We start from the raw sequence: 15,811 nt of genomic DNA, 5'->3' as shown, positions 1-15,811 counted from the left end.
ATTAACTCACTCACCCCTCCCTCTCCCGCTAACCTCACAGGTAGACGTACCAATTCAGTTTCAATTGCAGAAAAGTGCAACATGTAATGAATACTGATTAGTCACAACTGTACCTAAAAAGAAGTTGTCATGGAATCAAGACTATTTCGCCATTCACTGTGAAACAAATATAAGTTGCACCCTCCCTTTCCCCCATCATCATCTTTGCTCAGATCCTGAATATGCCCTTCATTATTATTGTGTAGTTCATAGTGCCTTTACAAAGTAAGGCATAATTGTGACACTAAAATGGTATTAATTTCTCAATTTTAGTGCCAGGGATTAGCTATTGAAGGACAAGTCTTACCTCAGCATCTGACTCAGGAGGTAAGTGTTTTTGCAAATTGCTGCACATTCTAGTTCATAAATATAATTCATCACTAAAATGATGGCTTTTCACAGATGACTTCAGGAGAACTTAAGTTTGCATTGGCAGTGGAAACTGTTCTTAATACTATTCCACAACCCGAATATCGCCAGCTGATTGTTGAAGCTTTGATGGTACTGACCTTGGTTGCTGAATATAATGTGGCTGCCTCCTTAGGAAACATAATAACAGTGGAGAGTCTTGTACACAAAGCGAATCAAATATTTCTGGAAGATCAGGTAAGATAACTCTATTTGTTGACACTTTTACAGGTTAAATGTTATAAATTATATAACAACATGTCACAGTTTTTGTTCTTTTCTACCAAAGAGGACTAGTGTATCCTCAGAGTCTTTCACAGCTGCATGACTGAATGAAATCATCTTGCAGTAGGGTTACACTCCGAAGTTGAATATAAAAAGTTTTAATTATCTTGTCCACAACAAAGTTGTCTTAAACACCTCAATATGTAGAACTAAAACAATGTCCATTGACAGTCATCACCAGTTTTAACACAAGTATTTAAAACACAAGTATGACAACATCTACATCAAGAAATGTCAGGTTTGTATAGTATTTCCTGCAAATGTGGTGGTATTTATGTAAGACATGCCATTCACACTGTGCTGTTTGGAGAGACACACATACTTTATAAAAATCTACTGAAATGAAAAGTCTAGAATCTTGCAACAACTTATTGCAGTTTGATTTTAAAAGTGATAGCACTTATATATACATCTATATATATATATACTCGGCTAGCTGCCAAGCAGAGTGTGGCGGAGGGCACAATTCGCACCAAAGTCATATCCCCCCCCCCCCCCCGCCCCCTGTTCCACTCGCAGATCGCGTGAGGGAAAAACGACTGTCTGAATGCCTCAGTACGAGCTCTTATTTCCCTTACCTTTGAATTGTGATCATTGCGTGATTTGAAAGTTGGTGGTAATAATATATACTCTACATCCTCGGTGAAGATCGGATTTTGGAATTTAGTGAGCAGCCCCTTCTGATTACGCACCGTCTATCTGCAAGTGTGTCCCACTTCAAACTTTCTATGAGATTTGTAAAGCTCTCTGAATGGCTAAATGTACCAGTCACGAATCTTGCTGCTCTTCTTTGGACCTTCTCAATCTCTTGAATCAGACCCAACTGGTAAGGGTCCCATACAGACGAACAATACTCCCAAGACTGGACGAACTAATGTATTGTAAGCTATTTCCTTTGTTGAAGGACTGCATCGCTTCAGGATTCTACCAATAAACCACAATCTAGAGTTCGCCTTACCCGTTACTTGTGTAATCTGATCATTGCATTTGAGATCATTTCGAATAGTCACACCCAGATACTTGATGGATGTTACAGCTCCCAAAGACTGGGCATTTATTTTGTACATTAATGGGGATTTTCGCCTTGTTATGTGCAGTAGGTTACACTTATTAATACTGAGAGATAACTGCCAGTCATTACACCACACATTTATTTTCTGCAAATCCTCATTGATATGTTCACAACTTTTGTGTGACACTACTTTCCTGTAGACTACAGCATCATTGGCAAACAATCTAAGGCCGCTGTCAATACCATCAACCAGATCGTTTAGGTAAATTGTAAAAAGCAGAGGACCTATTATGCTGACCTGGGGCACACCTGAAGTTACACTTGTTTCTGTTGAAGTCACCCCATTCAAGACGACACACTGATCACTGTCTGTTAGAAAACTTTCTATCCAACCACATATGTCATCGGATAGACCGTAAGCGCGCACTTTTTGTAGCAAGCGACAGTGCAGAACTGAGTCGAAAACCTTCTGAAAGTCGAGAAATATGGCATCAACCTTGGAGCCAGTATCTAGAGCCTGTTGTATATTGTGCACAAAGAGGGTCAGCTGTGTCTCGCATGACCGCTGTTTCCTAAAACCATGCTGGTTTCTGCAGATGAGCTTCTCAGAGTCTAGAAAGGTCATTATGTGTGAGCACAAAATATGTTCCATGATTCTACAACAAATTGATGTCAGTGAAATTGGCCGATAATCAAGTGCATCCGATTTTCTACCCTTTTTATAGATTGCTAAGACCTGGGCCTTCTTCCAGTCCCGTGGAACTTTCTGCTGTTCCAGTGATCTCTAGTAGATGATGGATAAGAATGGTGCTATATTTGTAGTGTAGTCAACATAAAATCTTACGGGATACCATCTGGGCCAGGTGCTTTCCTGGCATCTAAGGAACTTAACTGTTTTACAATCCCAGATACACTAAACACCATGTCAGCCATCCTTGCATCGTTTATTCGATAATTGAAAGCGGGAATGGTGCTGCAGTCCTCTACCATAAACGAGGTTTTGAAAGCTAGGTTTAGAATTTCGGCCTTCTGTTTATCATCGTCGTTACATTACACGTACTGTCAGCAAGAGAAGGTATTGAATTATTTGCAGCGTTCATAGATTTTACGTACAACCAAAATTTTTTGTGGTTATTTTTAGAATCTACAGGTAAAATATTGCTTTCAAATTCGTTAAAAGAATCTCTCATTGTCCTTCTGACAGCTGCTTTCATTTCGCATAATTTCTGTTTGTCAGCGGGGCAGTGACTGCGTTTAAAACGACTGTGCAAAATTCTCTGCTTTCTCAGGAACTTCCTAACATGTATTTTGTGCCAAGGTGGATCCATTCCCTCCCCTATACTTTTGCTAGGCACATACTTCTCTAGCACATGGTGGACAATACCTTTAAATTCTGACCAAAGTTGCTCAATATCTTTGTGTCCCGCGGTCAATGCTGGGAGCTGACTATGAAGATATTCATTAATGACAATTTTATTTGCTTTCCCAAACAAGAAAACTCTATGCAGTTTCTTCCCCCTCCCTCAACTTCCACTGACATAGAAGCCACAACGACATTATGGTCGCTAATACCTTCTTCTGGATTAACTTCCTCAAAAAGATCAGGTCTGTTTGTCACCAAGATATCTAATATGTTCCCATCTCGAGTTGGTTTTCTAACCAATTGCTCGAAGTAGTATGTTGAGAGCACTTCTAGAATAACTTCACACGAATCTTTGCTTCTGCCCCTGTGATAAACATTTATTTAATTAGGACAGAATAATTTCAGCAGAGATCATGGTTACACAGTTGGTATGGATATTGGATATGTGGGAGAGCTGTAGAGACTGAACAAGAACAAAAACAATACTTGACAGTTACAAACATGTGGTGAGATTGGTAGTTGGTAGATGGCACTAGTTCCTCCTGCTCCACAGTGTCACAAGGTAGGGTGGTACTACCACACAGTTCATTACTCACCCCTCTCTCTCTCTCTCTCTCTCTCTCTCTCTCTCTCTCTCTCTCTGTGTGTGTGTGTGTGTGTGTGTGTGTGTGTGTGTGTGTGTGTGTTCAGATTTTTCAAGATTTCTGATATCCTGTCCCATGAGTTGAACAAACCTGTTACCATTTGATTTCAACTTTTAAAACTATTTTTAAGTAAAGAATCTAGGAGTATACTCTCCCCTACATATTACTCCTGCATAGACAGCAAAGACAAGAGTAGGCTAATTGCACTTCACACAAAGGCATTTAAGCAGTCATTACACCTGCACTTAGTACACAAATGGAATGAGAAGAAACCATAATACATGCCTGGCAGTGGTGTGCACAAAATATGGATATAACTAAAGGTAGTTATAGCTTAAGGAAGGGATTTTGGTATTCGGATGAATAGTACAGTGTGGTTGAGGTTGAAGTCTAGAGGTAAGTGGAAGATGCAATGATAAATTAGACAGGAGTGACAGCAAAAGATTACATTTAGAATGAGCCATGAGAGAAGTGTAGAAGTAAAAAAATCATTCAAATTAAATGTATATCCTCCTTTCATATACATAAGAAAGATCCTGTTGTAGGCTTTCCATTCCCTCAAGTTTTCTTTCATCATTATAAAATGGTTGTTTGAAGTTTGACCGTAAGAATAATAGTTTTCATTTTATAAAAAAGTATTTTATTTTTACTTGATTAATGTATTGAAGAACAATGACAGTGCAGTTGGAGAAACTTTTAAATTGTTTACTGTATGATACAAAAAAAAATCTCTTTTTTTTATAGATGAGAGTGGATGGTGATGCTACGTTGTGTTGTGCGAAGCCTCGAGAGCAACGTGAAATGATGTCTACGGGTGGGTTGCTGTGTGGTGGCGCAGCATATATCTGTCAACATTTTTATGACAGTGCCCCTAGCGGCAGTTATGGAACCATGACATATGTGACAAGAGCTATTGCAAGCCTACTGGATTGTCTGCCACGTGAAGGAGATATGGACTGTACAATTAGTTAAGAGCAAAAGAATCTCAAGCAATGATGTGTAAAACACAAACTCCAAAGTATCCTCCTCTCCATTTAGTTGTACTTCCTTGATTATGTGCTACCTCAGAAAACAAAGTGCCATAGTTTTGAAGACTAAAGTATTTCATGCAGAAAATGTTGACAAATGCGATAACAATGTCATTTTTGCCAATAGCTGTAGACTAATAAGACCAGATATTGTCAGAATACATTGAAAAATATATTTGTTAATAGATTCCCACATTTTTAAAACACAAAACATATTTTATTAACTGTACAGTCTTAAAAGTAAATAAATAAAATAAAAAAATTACTGATTGAGGTGGTGCTATGTTTAGTACACTGACTCGCATTTGGGAGGACGACTGTGAAAATCCCACATCCAACCATCCAGATTTAGGCTTTCTGTGATTTCCCAAAATCATTCCAGGCAAATTCTGGGGTGGTTCCTTTGAAAGGGCATGGCAGATTTCCTTCCCCATCCTTGACACAATCCAAGTTTATGCTCCATCTCTAATGACCTTGATGTCGACAGGTTACTAAACTCAATCTTCCTTCCTTTCCAAAAAAAATTAACTATAAATTATTATTAATGAATAAAATTTCTGTGTCAGCATGTGATGCTGCATGTACTGAAATTAAGAACTGATTGTTACTTAATGTTTTTTCAGAGTCAGTGGTTTGGGACTGATAATAAGGATTACAACAGTAGAACCCATCTGAAGTGGTTTTGCAGTTGTTAGGTAAAAGTGTAACAACAACTGATGCATTCAGCCAATTACAGTGGACCATAAGTGGGACTATATTCATCTAATATGAAATAATATATCAGGTACTCTGACACAGAAGCTATGGATCCACCAAACACGATACTCTATGCAAATTTTTGCATAAAAGAGATGCATGATAAATAAGCACTTTTCTTTATTGCCTAAACATGAAATACAGTTTCTTTGTTGCCCAAATGTCACAAGAGATTTTCAGCACATATATAAACACTAACATTTTCTCATACAAATAATAATAGATCTGTTATATGTTCATAAAGCACATTTCCAGGTAAATAGTTTCCACCGTTATCCATCAGTTACCTATCCTGTAATAGAGCATGACCCCATTCCAAAAATATAATATGAAGTTTATTTCTAGTTAATATTTATTATCCAATTTTCTTTTGAAAAAAGGAATATGACTCAGAAATAAGTAAGCTTAACCCCTCCCACTGACAGCAAGACTTTCAGAGGTGAAGCTTTTCTCAGACTAGGCAAGGATAAGGAAGGAAAAAGCCTTGTCCTTATTAAAAAAAAAAAAAAAAAATTTCTTTTCCTCCCCCCCCCCCCCCCCCCTCCTTGGTTCTTTCATCCTTCTGTAGGCCATTGTAGGGCTTTTCAGCAACTCTGTGACTGTTAATAATAGTGGCTCAACTCTTTACTATCTTAAATGATTTCTCAATCTGTCCCAATTTCCTGTAGGTCTTCCTCTTAGCTGTTGTTGTTGTTGTTGTCTTCAGTCCTGAGACTGGTTTGATGCAGCTCTCCACGCTACTCTATCCTGTGCAAGCTTCTTCATCTCCCAGTACCTACTGCAACCTACATCCTTCTGAAATTGCTTAGTGTATTCATCTCTTGGTCTCCCTCTACAATTTTTACCCTCCACGCTGCCCTCCAGTACAAAATTGGTTATCCCTTGATGCCTCAGAACATGTCTACCAACCGATCCCTTCTTCTAGTCAAGTTGTGCCACAAACTTCCCTTCTCCCCAATCCTATTCAATACTTCCTCATTAGTTATGTGATCTACCCGTCTAATCTTCAGCATTCTTCTGTAGCACCACATTTCAAAAGCTTCTATTCTCTTCTTGCCCAACTAGTTATCATCCATGTTTCACTTCCATATATGGCTATACTCCATACAAATTCTTTCAGAAATGACTTCCTGACACTTAAACCTATACTCGATGTTAACAAATTTCTCTTCTTCAGAAACGCTTTCCTTGCTGTTGCCAGTTTACATTTTATATCCTCTCTACTTCGACCATCATCAGTTATTTTGCACCCCAAATAGCAAAACTCCTTTACTACTTTAAGTGTCTCATTTCCTAATCTAATTCCCTCAGCATCACCCGACTTAATTCGACTACATTCCATTATCGTCGTTTTCTTTTGTTGATGTTCATCTTATATCCTCCTTTCAAGACACTGTCCATTCCGTTCAACTGCTCTTCCAAGTCCTTTGCTGTCTCTGACAGAATTACAATGTCATCGGCGAACCTCAAAGTTTTTATTTCTTCTCCATGGACTTTAATACATACTCCGAATTTTTCTTTTGTTTCCTTTACTGCTTGCTCAATATACAGATTGAATAACATCAGGAACAGGCTACAACCCTGTCTTACTCCCTTCCCTTTCATGTCCCTCAACTCTTACAACTGCCATCTGGTTTCTGTACAAATTGTAAATAGCCTTTCGCTCCCTGTATTTTACCCCTGCCACCTTTAGAATTTGAAAGAGAGTATTCCAGTCAACATTGTCAAAAGCTTTCTCTAAGTCTACAAATGCTAGAAACGTAGGTTTGCCTTTCCTTAATCTTTCTTCTAAGATAAGTTGTAAGGTCAGTATTGCCTCACGTGTTCCAGTATTTCTACGGAATCCAAACTGATCTTCCCCGAGGTCGGCTTCTACTAGTTTTTCCATTTGTCTGTAAAGAATTCGTGTTAGTATTTTGCAGCTGTGGCTTATTACACTGATTGTTCGGTAATTGTTCACATCTGTCAACACCTGCTTTCTTTGGGATTGGAATTATTATATTCTTCTTGAAGTCTGAGGGTATTTCGCCTGTCTCATACATCTTGCCCAGCAGATGGTAGAGTTTTGTCAGGACTGGCTCTCCCAAGACCGTCTGTAGTTCCAATGGAATGTTGTCTACTCCGGGGGCCTTGTTTCGACTCGGGTCTTTCAGTGCTCTGTCAAACTCATCACGCAGTATCGTATCTCCCATTTCATCTTCATACATCCTCTTCCATTTCCATAATATTGTCTTCAAGTACATCGCCCTTGTATAGACCCTCTATATACTCCTTCCACCTTTCTGCTTTCCCTTCTTTGCTTAGAACTGGGTTTCCATCTGAGCTCTTGATGTTCACACAAGTGGTTCTCTTATCTCCAAAGGTCTCTTTAATTTTCCTGTAGGTGGTATCTATCTTACCCCTAGTGAGATAAGCCTCTACATCCTTACATTTGTCCTCTAGCCATCCCTGCTTAGCCATTTTGCACTTCCTATTGATCTCATTTTTGAGACGTTTGTATTCCTTTTTGCCTGCTTCATTTACTGCATTTTTATATTTTCACCTTTCATCAATTAAATTCAATATTTCTTCTGTTACCCAAGGATTTCTACTAGCCCTCGTCTTTTTACCTACTTGATCCTCTGCTGCCTTCACTACTTCATCCCTCAAAGCTACCCATTCATCTTCTACTGTATTTCTTTCCCCCATTCCTGTCAATTGTTCCCTTATGCTCTCCCTGAAACTCTGTACAACCTCTGGTTCTTTCAGTGTATCCAGCTCCCATCTCCTTAAGTTCCCACCTTTTTGCAGTTTCTTCAGTTTTAATCTACAGGTCATAACCAATAGATTGTGGTCAGAGTCCACATCTGCCCCTGGAAATGTCTTACAATTTAACACCTGGTTCCTAAATCTCTGTCTTACCATTATATAATCTATCTGATACCTTTTAGTATCTCCAGGGTTCTTCCATGTATACAACCTTCTTTCATGATTCTTAAACCAAGTGTTAGAATTTTGCACAGAGCACAACTTAATCATAGCTATCAGGCGGCTTTTCTTTCATTTCTTAGCCCCAATCCATATTCACCTACTACGTTTCCTTCTCCGAAGTCCAGTCACCCATGACTATTAAATTTTCGTCACCCTGCACTATGTGAATAATTTCTTTTATTTCATCATACATTTCTTCAATTTCTTCGTCATCTGCAGAGCTAGTTGGCATATAAACTTGTACTACTGTAGTAGGTGTGGGCTTCGTATCTATCTTGGCTACAAAAATGCATTCACTATGCTGTTTGTAGTAGCTTACCCGCATTCCTATTTTCCTATTCATTATTAAACCTACTCCTGCATTACCCCTATTTGATTTTGTGTTTATAACCCTGTAGTCACCTGACCAGAAGTCTTGTTCCTCCTGCCACTGAACTTCACTAATTCCCACTATATCTAACTTTAACCTATCCATTTCCCTTTTTAAATTTTCTAACCTACCTGCCCGATTAAGTGATCTGACATTCCACGCTCCAATCCGTAGGACGCCAGTTTTCTTTCTCCTGATAACGATGTCCTCTTGCGTAGTCCCCGCCCGGAGATCCAAATGGGGGGACTATTTTACCTCCGGAATATTTTACCCAAGAGGACGCCATCATCATTTAATCATGCTGCATGTCCTCGGGAAAAATTACAGCCATAGTTTCCCCTTGCTTTCAGCCATTCGCAGTACCAGCACAGCAAGGCCATTTTGGTTATTGTTACAAGGCCAGATCAGTCAATCATCCAGACTGTTGCCCTTGCAACTACTGAAAAGGCTGCTGCTCCTCTTCAGGAACCACACGTTTGTCTGGTCTCTGGTTGCACCTACGGTACGGCTATCTGTATCACTGAGGCTCGCAAGCCTCCCCACCAACGGCAAGGTCCATGGTTCATGGGGGGTCCTCTTAGCTAACTAGTTCAATTCCTCATTAATAAAGTTAACATCAGAATTTTGTTTGAGAGTATGTTGCTATTCATTCAACATAAGTGGCCAAAAAACTGTAATTGCAGTTTCCTTATTCAATCTGTTGTATTTTTCCTTTAAATTGGTCGATTTTATTTGATGTCCCCTTTGTCCAAATGCCATTTTCATATTTTGGTCCCTGAATTCTTCTTTCTTGTTTTTCGATTTTTTAAATTTTTTATTTTATGTTACTTTATTTTTTTAACAGCGTATAAGCTTGAAGACTTTTGGACATCATATTGCAGAGTCCAACAAAATCAGTGAGGAAATTATCACAAGAAGCTAAAGTCTCTTGTACGACAATAACTAAGGCCATAACCGAGGAACTGGGGATGTATCCATGTAAAATTACTGCTGTGCAAGAATTGTGTATTGTGTGGACCATGTAAAACAAGTAGCAAATTGTGAATGGTTTCAGCGATTTATTAACTGCCACGGAGCTGGTGTTTTAGTTCAAACCATTTTCATTAATGAGGCACGATTTCACCTATCTGACTACATTAATTCCCAAAAGTCACGAATTTGGTCATTGTAAAATCCACATGCCTTAAGAGAAATGCTGCTGGATACAGAGAAAATCAGCGTGCGAGGTACCATAGTGCAAGTGTGAATTGTAGGGCTGATCTTTTTTGATACTATTGTCACTTCTGATATCTATCGTTACCATGTAATTTATCCATGTATTGCCCTGCTGAATGAACACAAGATTAATCATTCATTTTTCCAACAAGATAATGCTACTGCTCATATGAAACATCAGTCCCTACGACTTTTAGATAAAATCTTTGGACAGTGAGTAATGATGAAAGGTCTGTTCCCACCTGACTATTTTCTTTCGGGTGCAACTAAAACATTTGGGTATCATAATAACCCAAAGACAATAGATGAACTGGAGACAGTGATAATTGATTTTCCGCATTTGATTACATGCGAAAAATTGGTAAAGGTGTTTGCAAATAAATGTAAACATGTTAAACCATGCCCTCAAGAAAGGGGAAAACATTTCCAGCACATACTGTGATATTGGTGAGTACCGTTTGTTTAATTGTAATCAATGTAATTAACTAATTTTGATGTTTTAATTGTATTAATGTAGGATCCCATCTTTCAACATAACTGCAGCCACCAGCAGTGAATCCTGCACCCTCGCTGTCTAGCGACATGAATGTGCTGCCAGCCTTACACACCCGACAAGGCGAGACACGGTTTTTATTATATCTGTTCAGATCTAGTTTGTATATTCCTTACAGGTCTGCTGTTTCTTTGTTAGCTCCCCAATTTACCTTACCAGTTTAATGATGTCAACTAAATAGTGTACAGGTAGGAGATAGTTCTGAATCTAGATATAAATGTTGACTGTTGACTCCAGATTTGTTTCCTTCGATATACTGTGTCTTCTCCTGATTAGTTGTCTTAGTCTATCCATCTAATCTTTTGCTTTCTTCTGTAGCATCACATCTAAAAACCCTCTATTATATTTTTACCTTTTGTACAAGTCTATACACCACACAAGTATCTTCAGAAAGACTTCCAACACTTAAATTTCTGTTTGATGTTAGCAAATTTATCTTTTCTTTTACTTGTTGTTGTCAGTCTGCATTTTACATTCTCTCTACTTTGGAAAACATCACTTATTGTGCTCCTCATACAGCAAGTCTACTCTACTGTTTGTATTGTTTCATTTTCTAGTCTAATTCCATCTGCATTGTCTGATTTAATCCTACATTTTTTTAAATAATGTTCATCTTCTAACATCTTTTCAAGACACCATCATTCCATTCAACTGATCTTCCAAGTCCTTTGCCAAGCCTGACATAATTATGTCATCAGCAAACCTCAAAGTTCCTCCCCCCCTCCCCCCCCCCTCCCTGCTGAACTTCAAATCCATTTCCAAATTGATGGAAATTCCTGGATGAAACACCCCCCCCCCCCCTTTGCCACACCCAGGATAGCATGTGCTGCTTCCTGGATGGGGAGAAGCACTGGATCAAATCTGTCCAAAGGATAAAGATGAGGGTCGGTGTGCCAGCCAGCCTGGATGTGATTTTTAGGTGGTTTCCTTTATCCCAGTAGGTGAATACCAGCCTGGTACCCAGGTCCCACTTCAGTTCCATGATTCACAGATATTTGGAAAACTTTTGCTCAGCTTCATATGAATAATATTTCATGCAGATAGTGGCAACATGAATGTTCCATTTGTCTAGCTCCAACAACCATTCTTATAATAGAGGGAAACATTCTACGTAGGAAAAATATATCTAAAAACAAAGATGATGTGACTTACCAAATGAAAGTGCTGGCAGGTCGACAGACACACAAACAAACACAAACACACACACAAAATTCAAGCTTTCGCAACAAACTGTTGCCTCATCAGGAAAGAGGGAAGGAGAGGGAAAGACGAAAGGATGTGGGTTTTAAGGGAGAGGGTAAGGAGTCATTCCAATCCCGGGAGCGGAAAGACTTACCTTAGGGGGGAAAAAAGGACGGGTATACACTCGCGCGCGCACACACACATATCCATCCACACATATACAGACACAGGCAGACATATTTAAAGACAAAGAGTTTTCGCGTCTTTAAATATGTCTGCCTGTGTCTGTATATGTGTGGATGGATATGTGTGTGTGTGTGCGCGAGTGTATACCCGTCCTTTTTTCCCCCTAAGGTAAGTCTTTCCGCTCCCGGGATTGGAATGACTCCTTACCCTCTCCCTTAAAACCCACATCCTTTCGTATTTCCCTCTCCTTCCCTCTTTCCTGATGAGGCAACAGTTTGTTGCGAAAGCTTGAATTTTGTGTGTATGTTTGTGTGTCTGTCGACCTGCCAGCACTTTCATTTGGTAAGTCACATCATCTTTGTTTTTCCAACAACCATTCTCTATTCAAAGTCTGTTAATTTCTGTTGTGCAGCCCTAATCACATTGGATGCCTTTTCAAATGAATCACCTAAGTACAAATGACAGTTTGACCATTGCAATGACCTTTTATAGCTTGTGTGTGATGATGCTACCCCCATCTGTAAAAATTTAATAGTCATGGGTGACTGGAATTCGAGAGAAGGAAACATAGTGGGTGAATATGGATTGGGGAAGAGAAATGAAAGAGGAAGGTGTCTGGTAGAATTTTGCACAGAGCATAACTTAATCATAGTTAACACTTCGTTCAAGAATCATAAAAGAAGGTTGTTTACATGGAAGAATACTGGAGATTCTAGAAGGTATCAGATAGATTATATAATGGTAAGAGAGAGATTTAGGAACCAGGTTTTAAATTGTAGGACATTTCCAGGGGCATATGTGGACTCTGACCACAATCTATTGGTTATGAACTGTAGATTAAAACTGAAGAAATTGCAAAAAGGTGGGAATTTAAGGAGATGGGACCTGGATAAACTGAAAGAACCAGAGGTTGTACAGTTTCAGGGAGAGCATAAGGGAACAATTGACAGGGATGGGGGAAAGAAATACAGTAGAAGATGAATGGGTAGCTTTGAGGGATGAAGTAGTGAAGGCAGTAGAGGATCAAGTAGGTAAAAAGACGAGGGCTAGTAGAAATCCTTGGGTAACAGAAGAAATATTGAATTTAATTGATGAAAGGAGAAAATATAAAAATGCAGTAAATGAAGCAGGCAAAAAGGAATACAAACGTCTCAAAAATGAGATCAATAGGAAGTGCAAAATGGCTAAGCAGGGATGGCTAGAGGACAAATTTAAGGATGTAGAGGCTTATCTCACTAGGGGTAAGATAGATACTGCCTACAGGAAAATTAAAGAGACCTTTGGAGAAAAGAGAGCCACTTGTATGAATATCAAGAGCTCAGATGGAAACCCAGTTCTAAGCAAAGAAGGGAAAGCAGAAAGGTGGAAGGAGTATATAGAGTGTCTATACAAGGGTGATGTACTTGAGGACAATATTATGGAAAAGGAAGAGGATGTAGATGAAGATGAAATGGGAGATACAATACTGTGTGAAGAGTTTGACAGAGCACTGAAAGACCTGAGTCGAAACTAGGCCCCGGGAGTAGACAACATTCCATTGGAACTACTGACGGCCTTGGGAGAGCCAGTCCTGACAAACCTCTACCATCTGGTGGGCAAGATGTATGAAACAGGCGAAATACCCACAGACTTCAAGAAGAATATAATAATTCCAATCCCAAAGAAAGCAGGTGTTGACAGATGTGAAAGAAAAGAAAAATTCGGAGTAGGTATTAAAGTCCATGGAGAAGAAATAAAAACTTTGAGGTTCGCCGATGACATTGTAATTCTGTCAGAGACAGCAAAGGACTTGGAAGGGCAGTTGAACGGAATGGACAGTGTCTTGAAAGGAGGATATAAGATGAACATCAACAAAAGCAAAACGAGGATAATGGAATGTAATCGAATTAAGTCGGGTGATGCTGAGGGTATTAGATTAGGAAATGAGACACTTAAAGTAGTAAAGGAGTTTTGCTATTTGGGGTGCAAAATAACTGATGATGGTTAAAGTAGAAAGGATATAAAATGTAGAGTGGCAATGGCAAGGAAAGCGTTTCTGAAGAAGAGAAATTTGTTAACATTGAGTATAGATTTAAGTGACAGGAAGTCGTTTCTGAGAGTATTTGTATGGAGTGTAGCCATGTATGGAAGTGAAACATGGACGATAAATAGTTCAGACAAGAAGAGAATAGAAGCTTTAGAAATGTGGTGCTACAGAAGAATGCTGAAGATTAGATGGGTAGATCACATAACTAATGAGGAGGTATTGAATAGAATTGGGGAGAAGAGGAGTTTGTGGCACAACTTGACAAGAAGAAGGGATCGGTTGGTAGGACATGTTCCGTTCTCCTCCTTCATGTGTATGTTATTCTATACAGTAATATTATCAGACTTTTTATCAAATACTTATGCTTAGGGCATCAAATCTCAAATTTATATTCAAATAATCTTTAGAACACTAGCAAACACCCCATCACATATTAAATTTTTAGGAGAACTGTCAGAATCCTTTGAAATCAACACAGGTTTGAGACAAGGAGACAGTCTCTCTCCGATCTTGTTCAACTTTCCAAATGGAATCAGGGTAGGCCACTAACAGTCTGGGCTTACATTGTGTTTGCAGATGATTAGTTGCAATTTGCAGATTCTCTGCAAAAAAAAACTATAACAGATTGAAGTCCTCAAGGAAACAGCAGTGAAAGCAGGATTGCAAACATCTTTTGAGAAGACACAATATATGAACATAAATGCCACTGATCCAGTCTGAACAATGAGGACCAAATATGGCAACATCAAAAGAGTTAAGAAGTTAAAGTACCTAGGAGGGATTTTGACTCCAAACAACAATGAAAAGGCGGCAATTGAAGAACAGGCAAGAAAAATGGAAATATCATTTAGATTGTGTCAGAACACATACAAATCTAAATCACTCTCATACCAGCAGGACATGGTGGGGGGGGGGGGGGGGGGGGTGGGAGGAAATTCCTTAGAAAGATTCTTGGGCCTAGAAAAATATCTAATGAATTTACGCTCCGCCTAAGATCAAATCAAGAACTTTATCAACGATTTGAAAATATCACCACCACAATGAAGAAAAGAATGCGGTCTTTCTGTGGGCATATTAAAATAATGGAATCAGAAGAGACTTGCCAACAAGATTCTTCTCTTCCAGGAGAACAGGAAGACACAAGTTCCTAGAAAAATGTGGGATCACAGCAGATGAAATTGTGAACAGGCAGATCTTTAGGAAAAAGGTTGCAGAGGTGGAGGATTTCTTCGAGGAGAAAACAAGGAAGAACAGAGTATTCTCAGCAGAAGAACGTGCACGAGTGAGCCAATGGAGGAAGGAAGAGAACTTTAGAAAGTGAAGAAGTTGTGTAAACGTAGCCCATAGACGGCTGTAACAAAAATAAGTAATAATAAAAAAGTCTTTAGAAGTGGCATCCTTTATGATTTTTCTTTGTCTGTAATCATCTATAAATTTAAATGTGCTTTCTTTGGATTTAACAGATGTTATTGTACATAAATCATTTCACAGCATAACCTCAACACACTACACAGTGAAACACACATTGGCTCTAGCTGCCTGTCATCTGCTAAAAAATGCAAAGATTCCCACCAATGGTGGGAAGCAATGCACTCTATGCATGGCCTCCATTTCCAGGAAATTATGCATGTGTAATTCCACTGTTGGAAATTTATGCACATGCATGAAGTTGAATAGAAAAATGACATTGTTTGGACGCACAACAAGCAGCCAACTAGATGATACAGCAAAGGAGAGCAGTCTGTGGCAGCAGCCAATATCAAGATAAAACAGG

The 15,811-nt window shown here is 39.0% G+C and overlaps 1 protein-coding gene across 2 annotated transcripts in view; it reads left to right on the top strand.

Moving 5' to 3' along the window:
• The window catches only part of LOC124788353 (probable phosphorylase b kinase regulatory subunit alpha), a 262,109-nt gene extending 257,065 nt beyond the window's left edge, over positions 1–5,044 (top strand). For both annotated transcript variants that reach the window (XM_047255616.1, XM_047255615.1), the window contains exons 23-25: positions 313–366; positions 442–645; positions 4,496–5,044. In XM_047255616.1, coding sequence (XP_047111572.1) covers positions 313–366; positions 442–645; positions 4,496–4,723 — 486 coding nt within the window. In that variant the 3' untranslated portion in view covers positions 4,724–5,044. The remainder of the gene's footprint in view (positions 1–312; positions 367–441; positions 646–4,495) is intronic.
• The last annotated feature ends 10,767 nt before the right edge of the window (positions 5,045–15,811 follow it).

The sequence above is a fragment of the Schistocerca piceifrons genome, chromosome 3, assembly GCF_021461385.2.
Source record: "Schistocerca piceifrons isolate TAMUIC-IGC-003096 chromosome 3, iqSchPice1.1, whole genome shotgun sequence".
NCBI lineage: Eukaryota > Metazoa > Arthropoda > Insecta > Orthoptera > Acrididae > Schistocerca > Schistocerca piceifrons.
The sequence above is the reverse complement of the archived record's forward strand: the minus strand, read 5'-3'. Positions and strand labels throughout refer to the sequence as shown.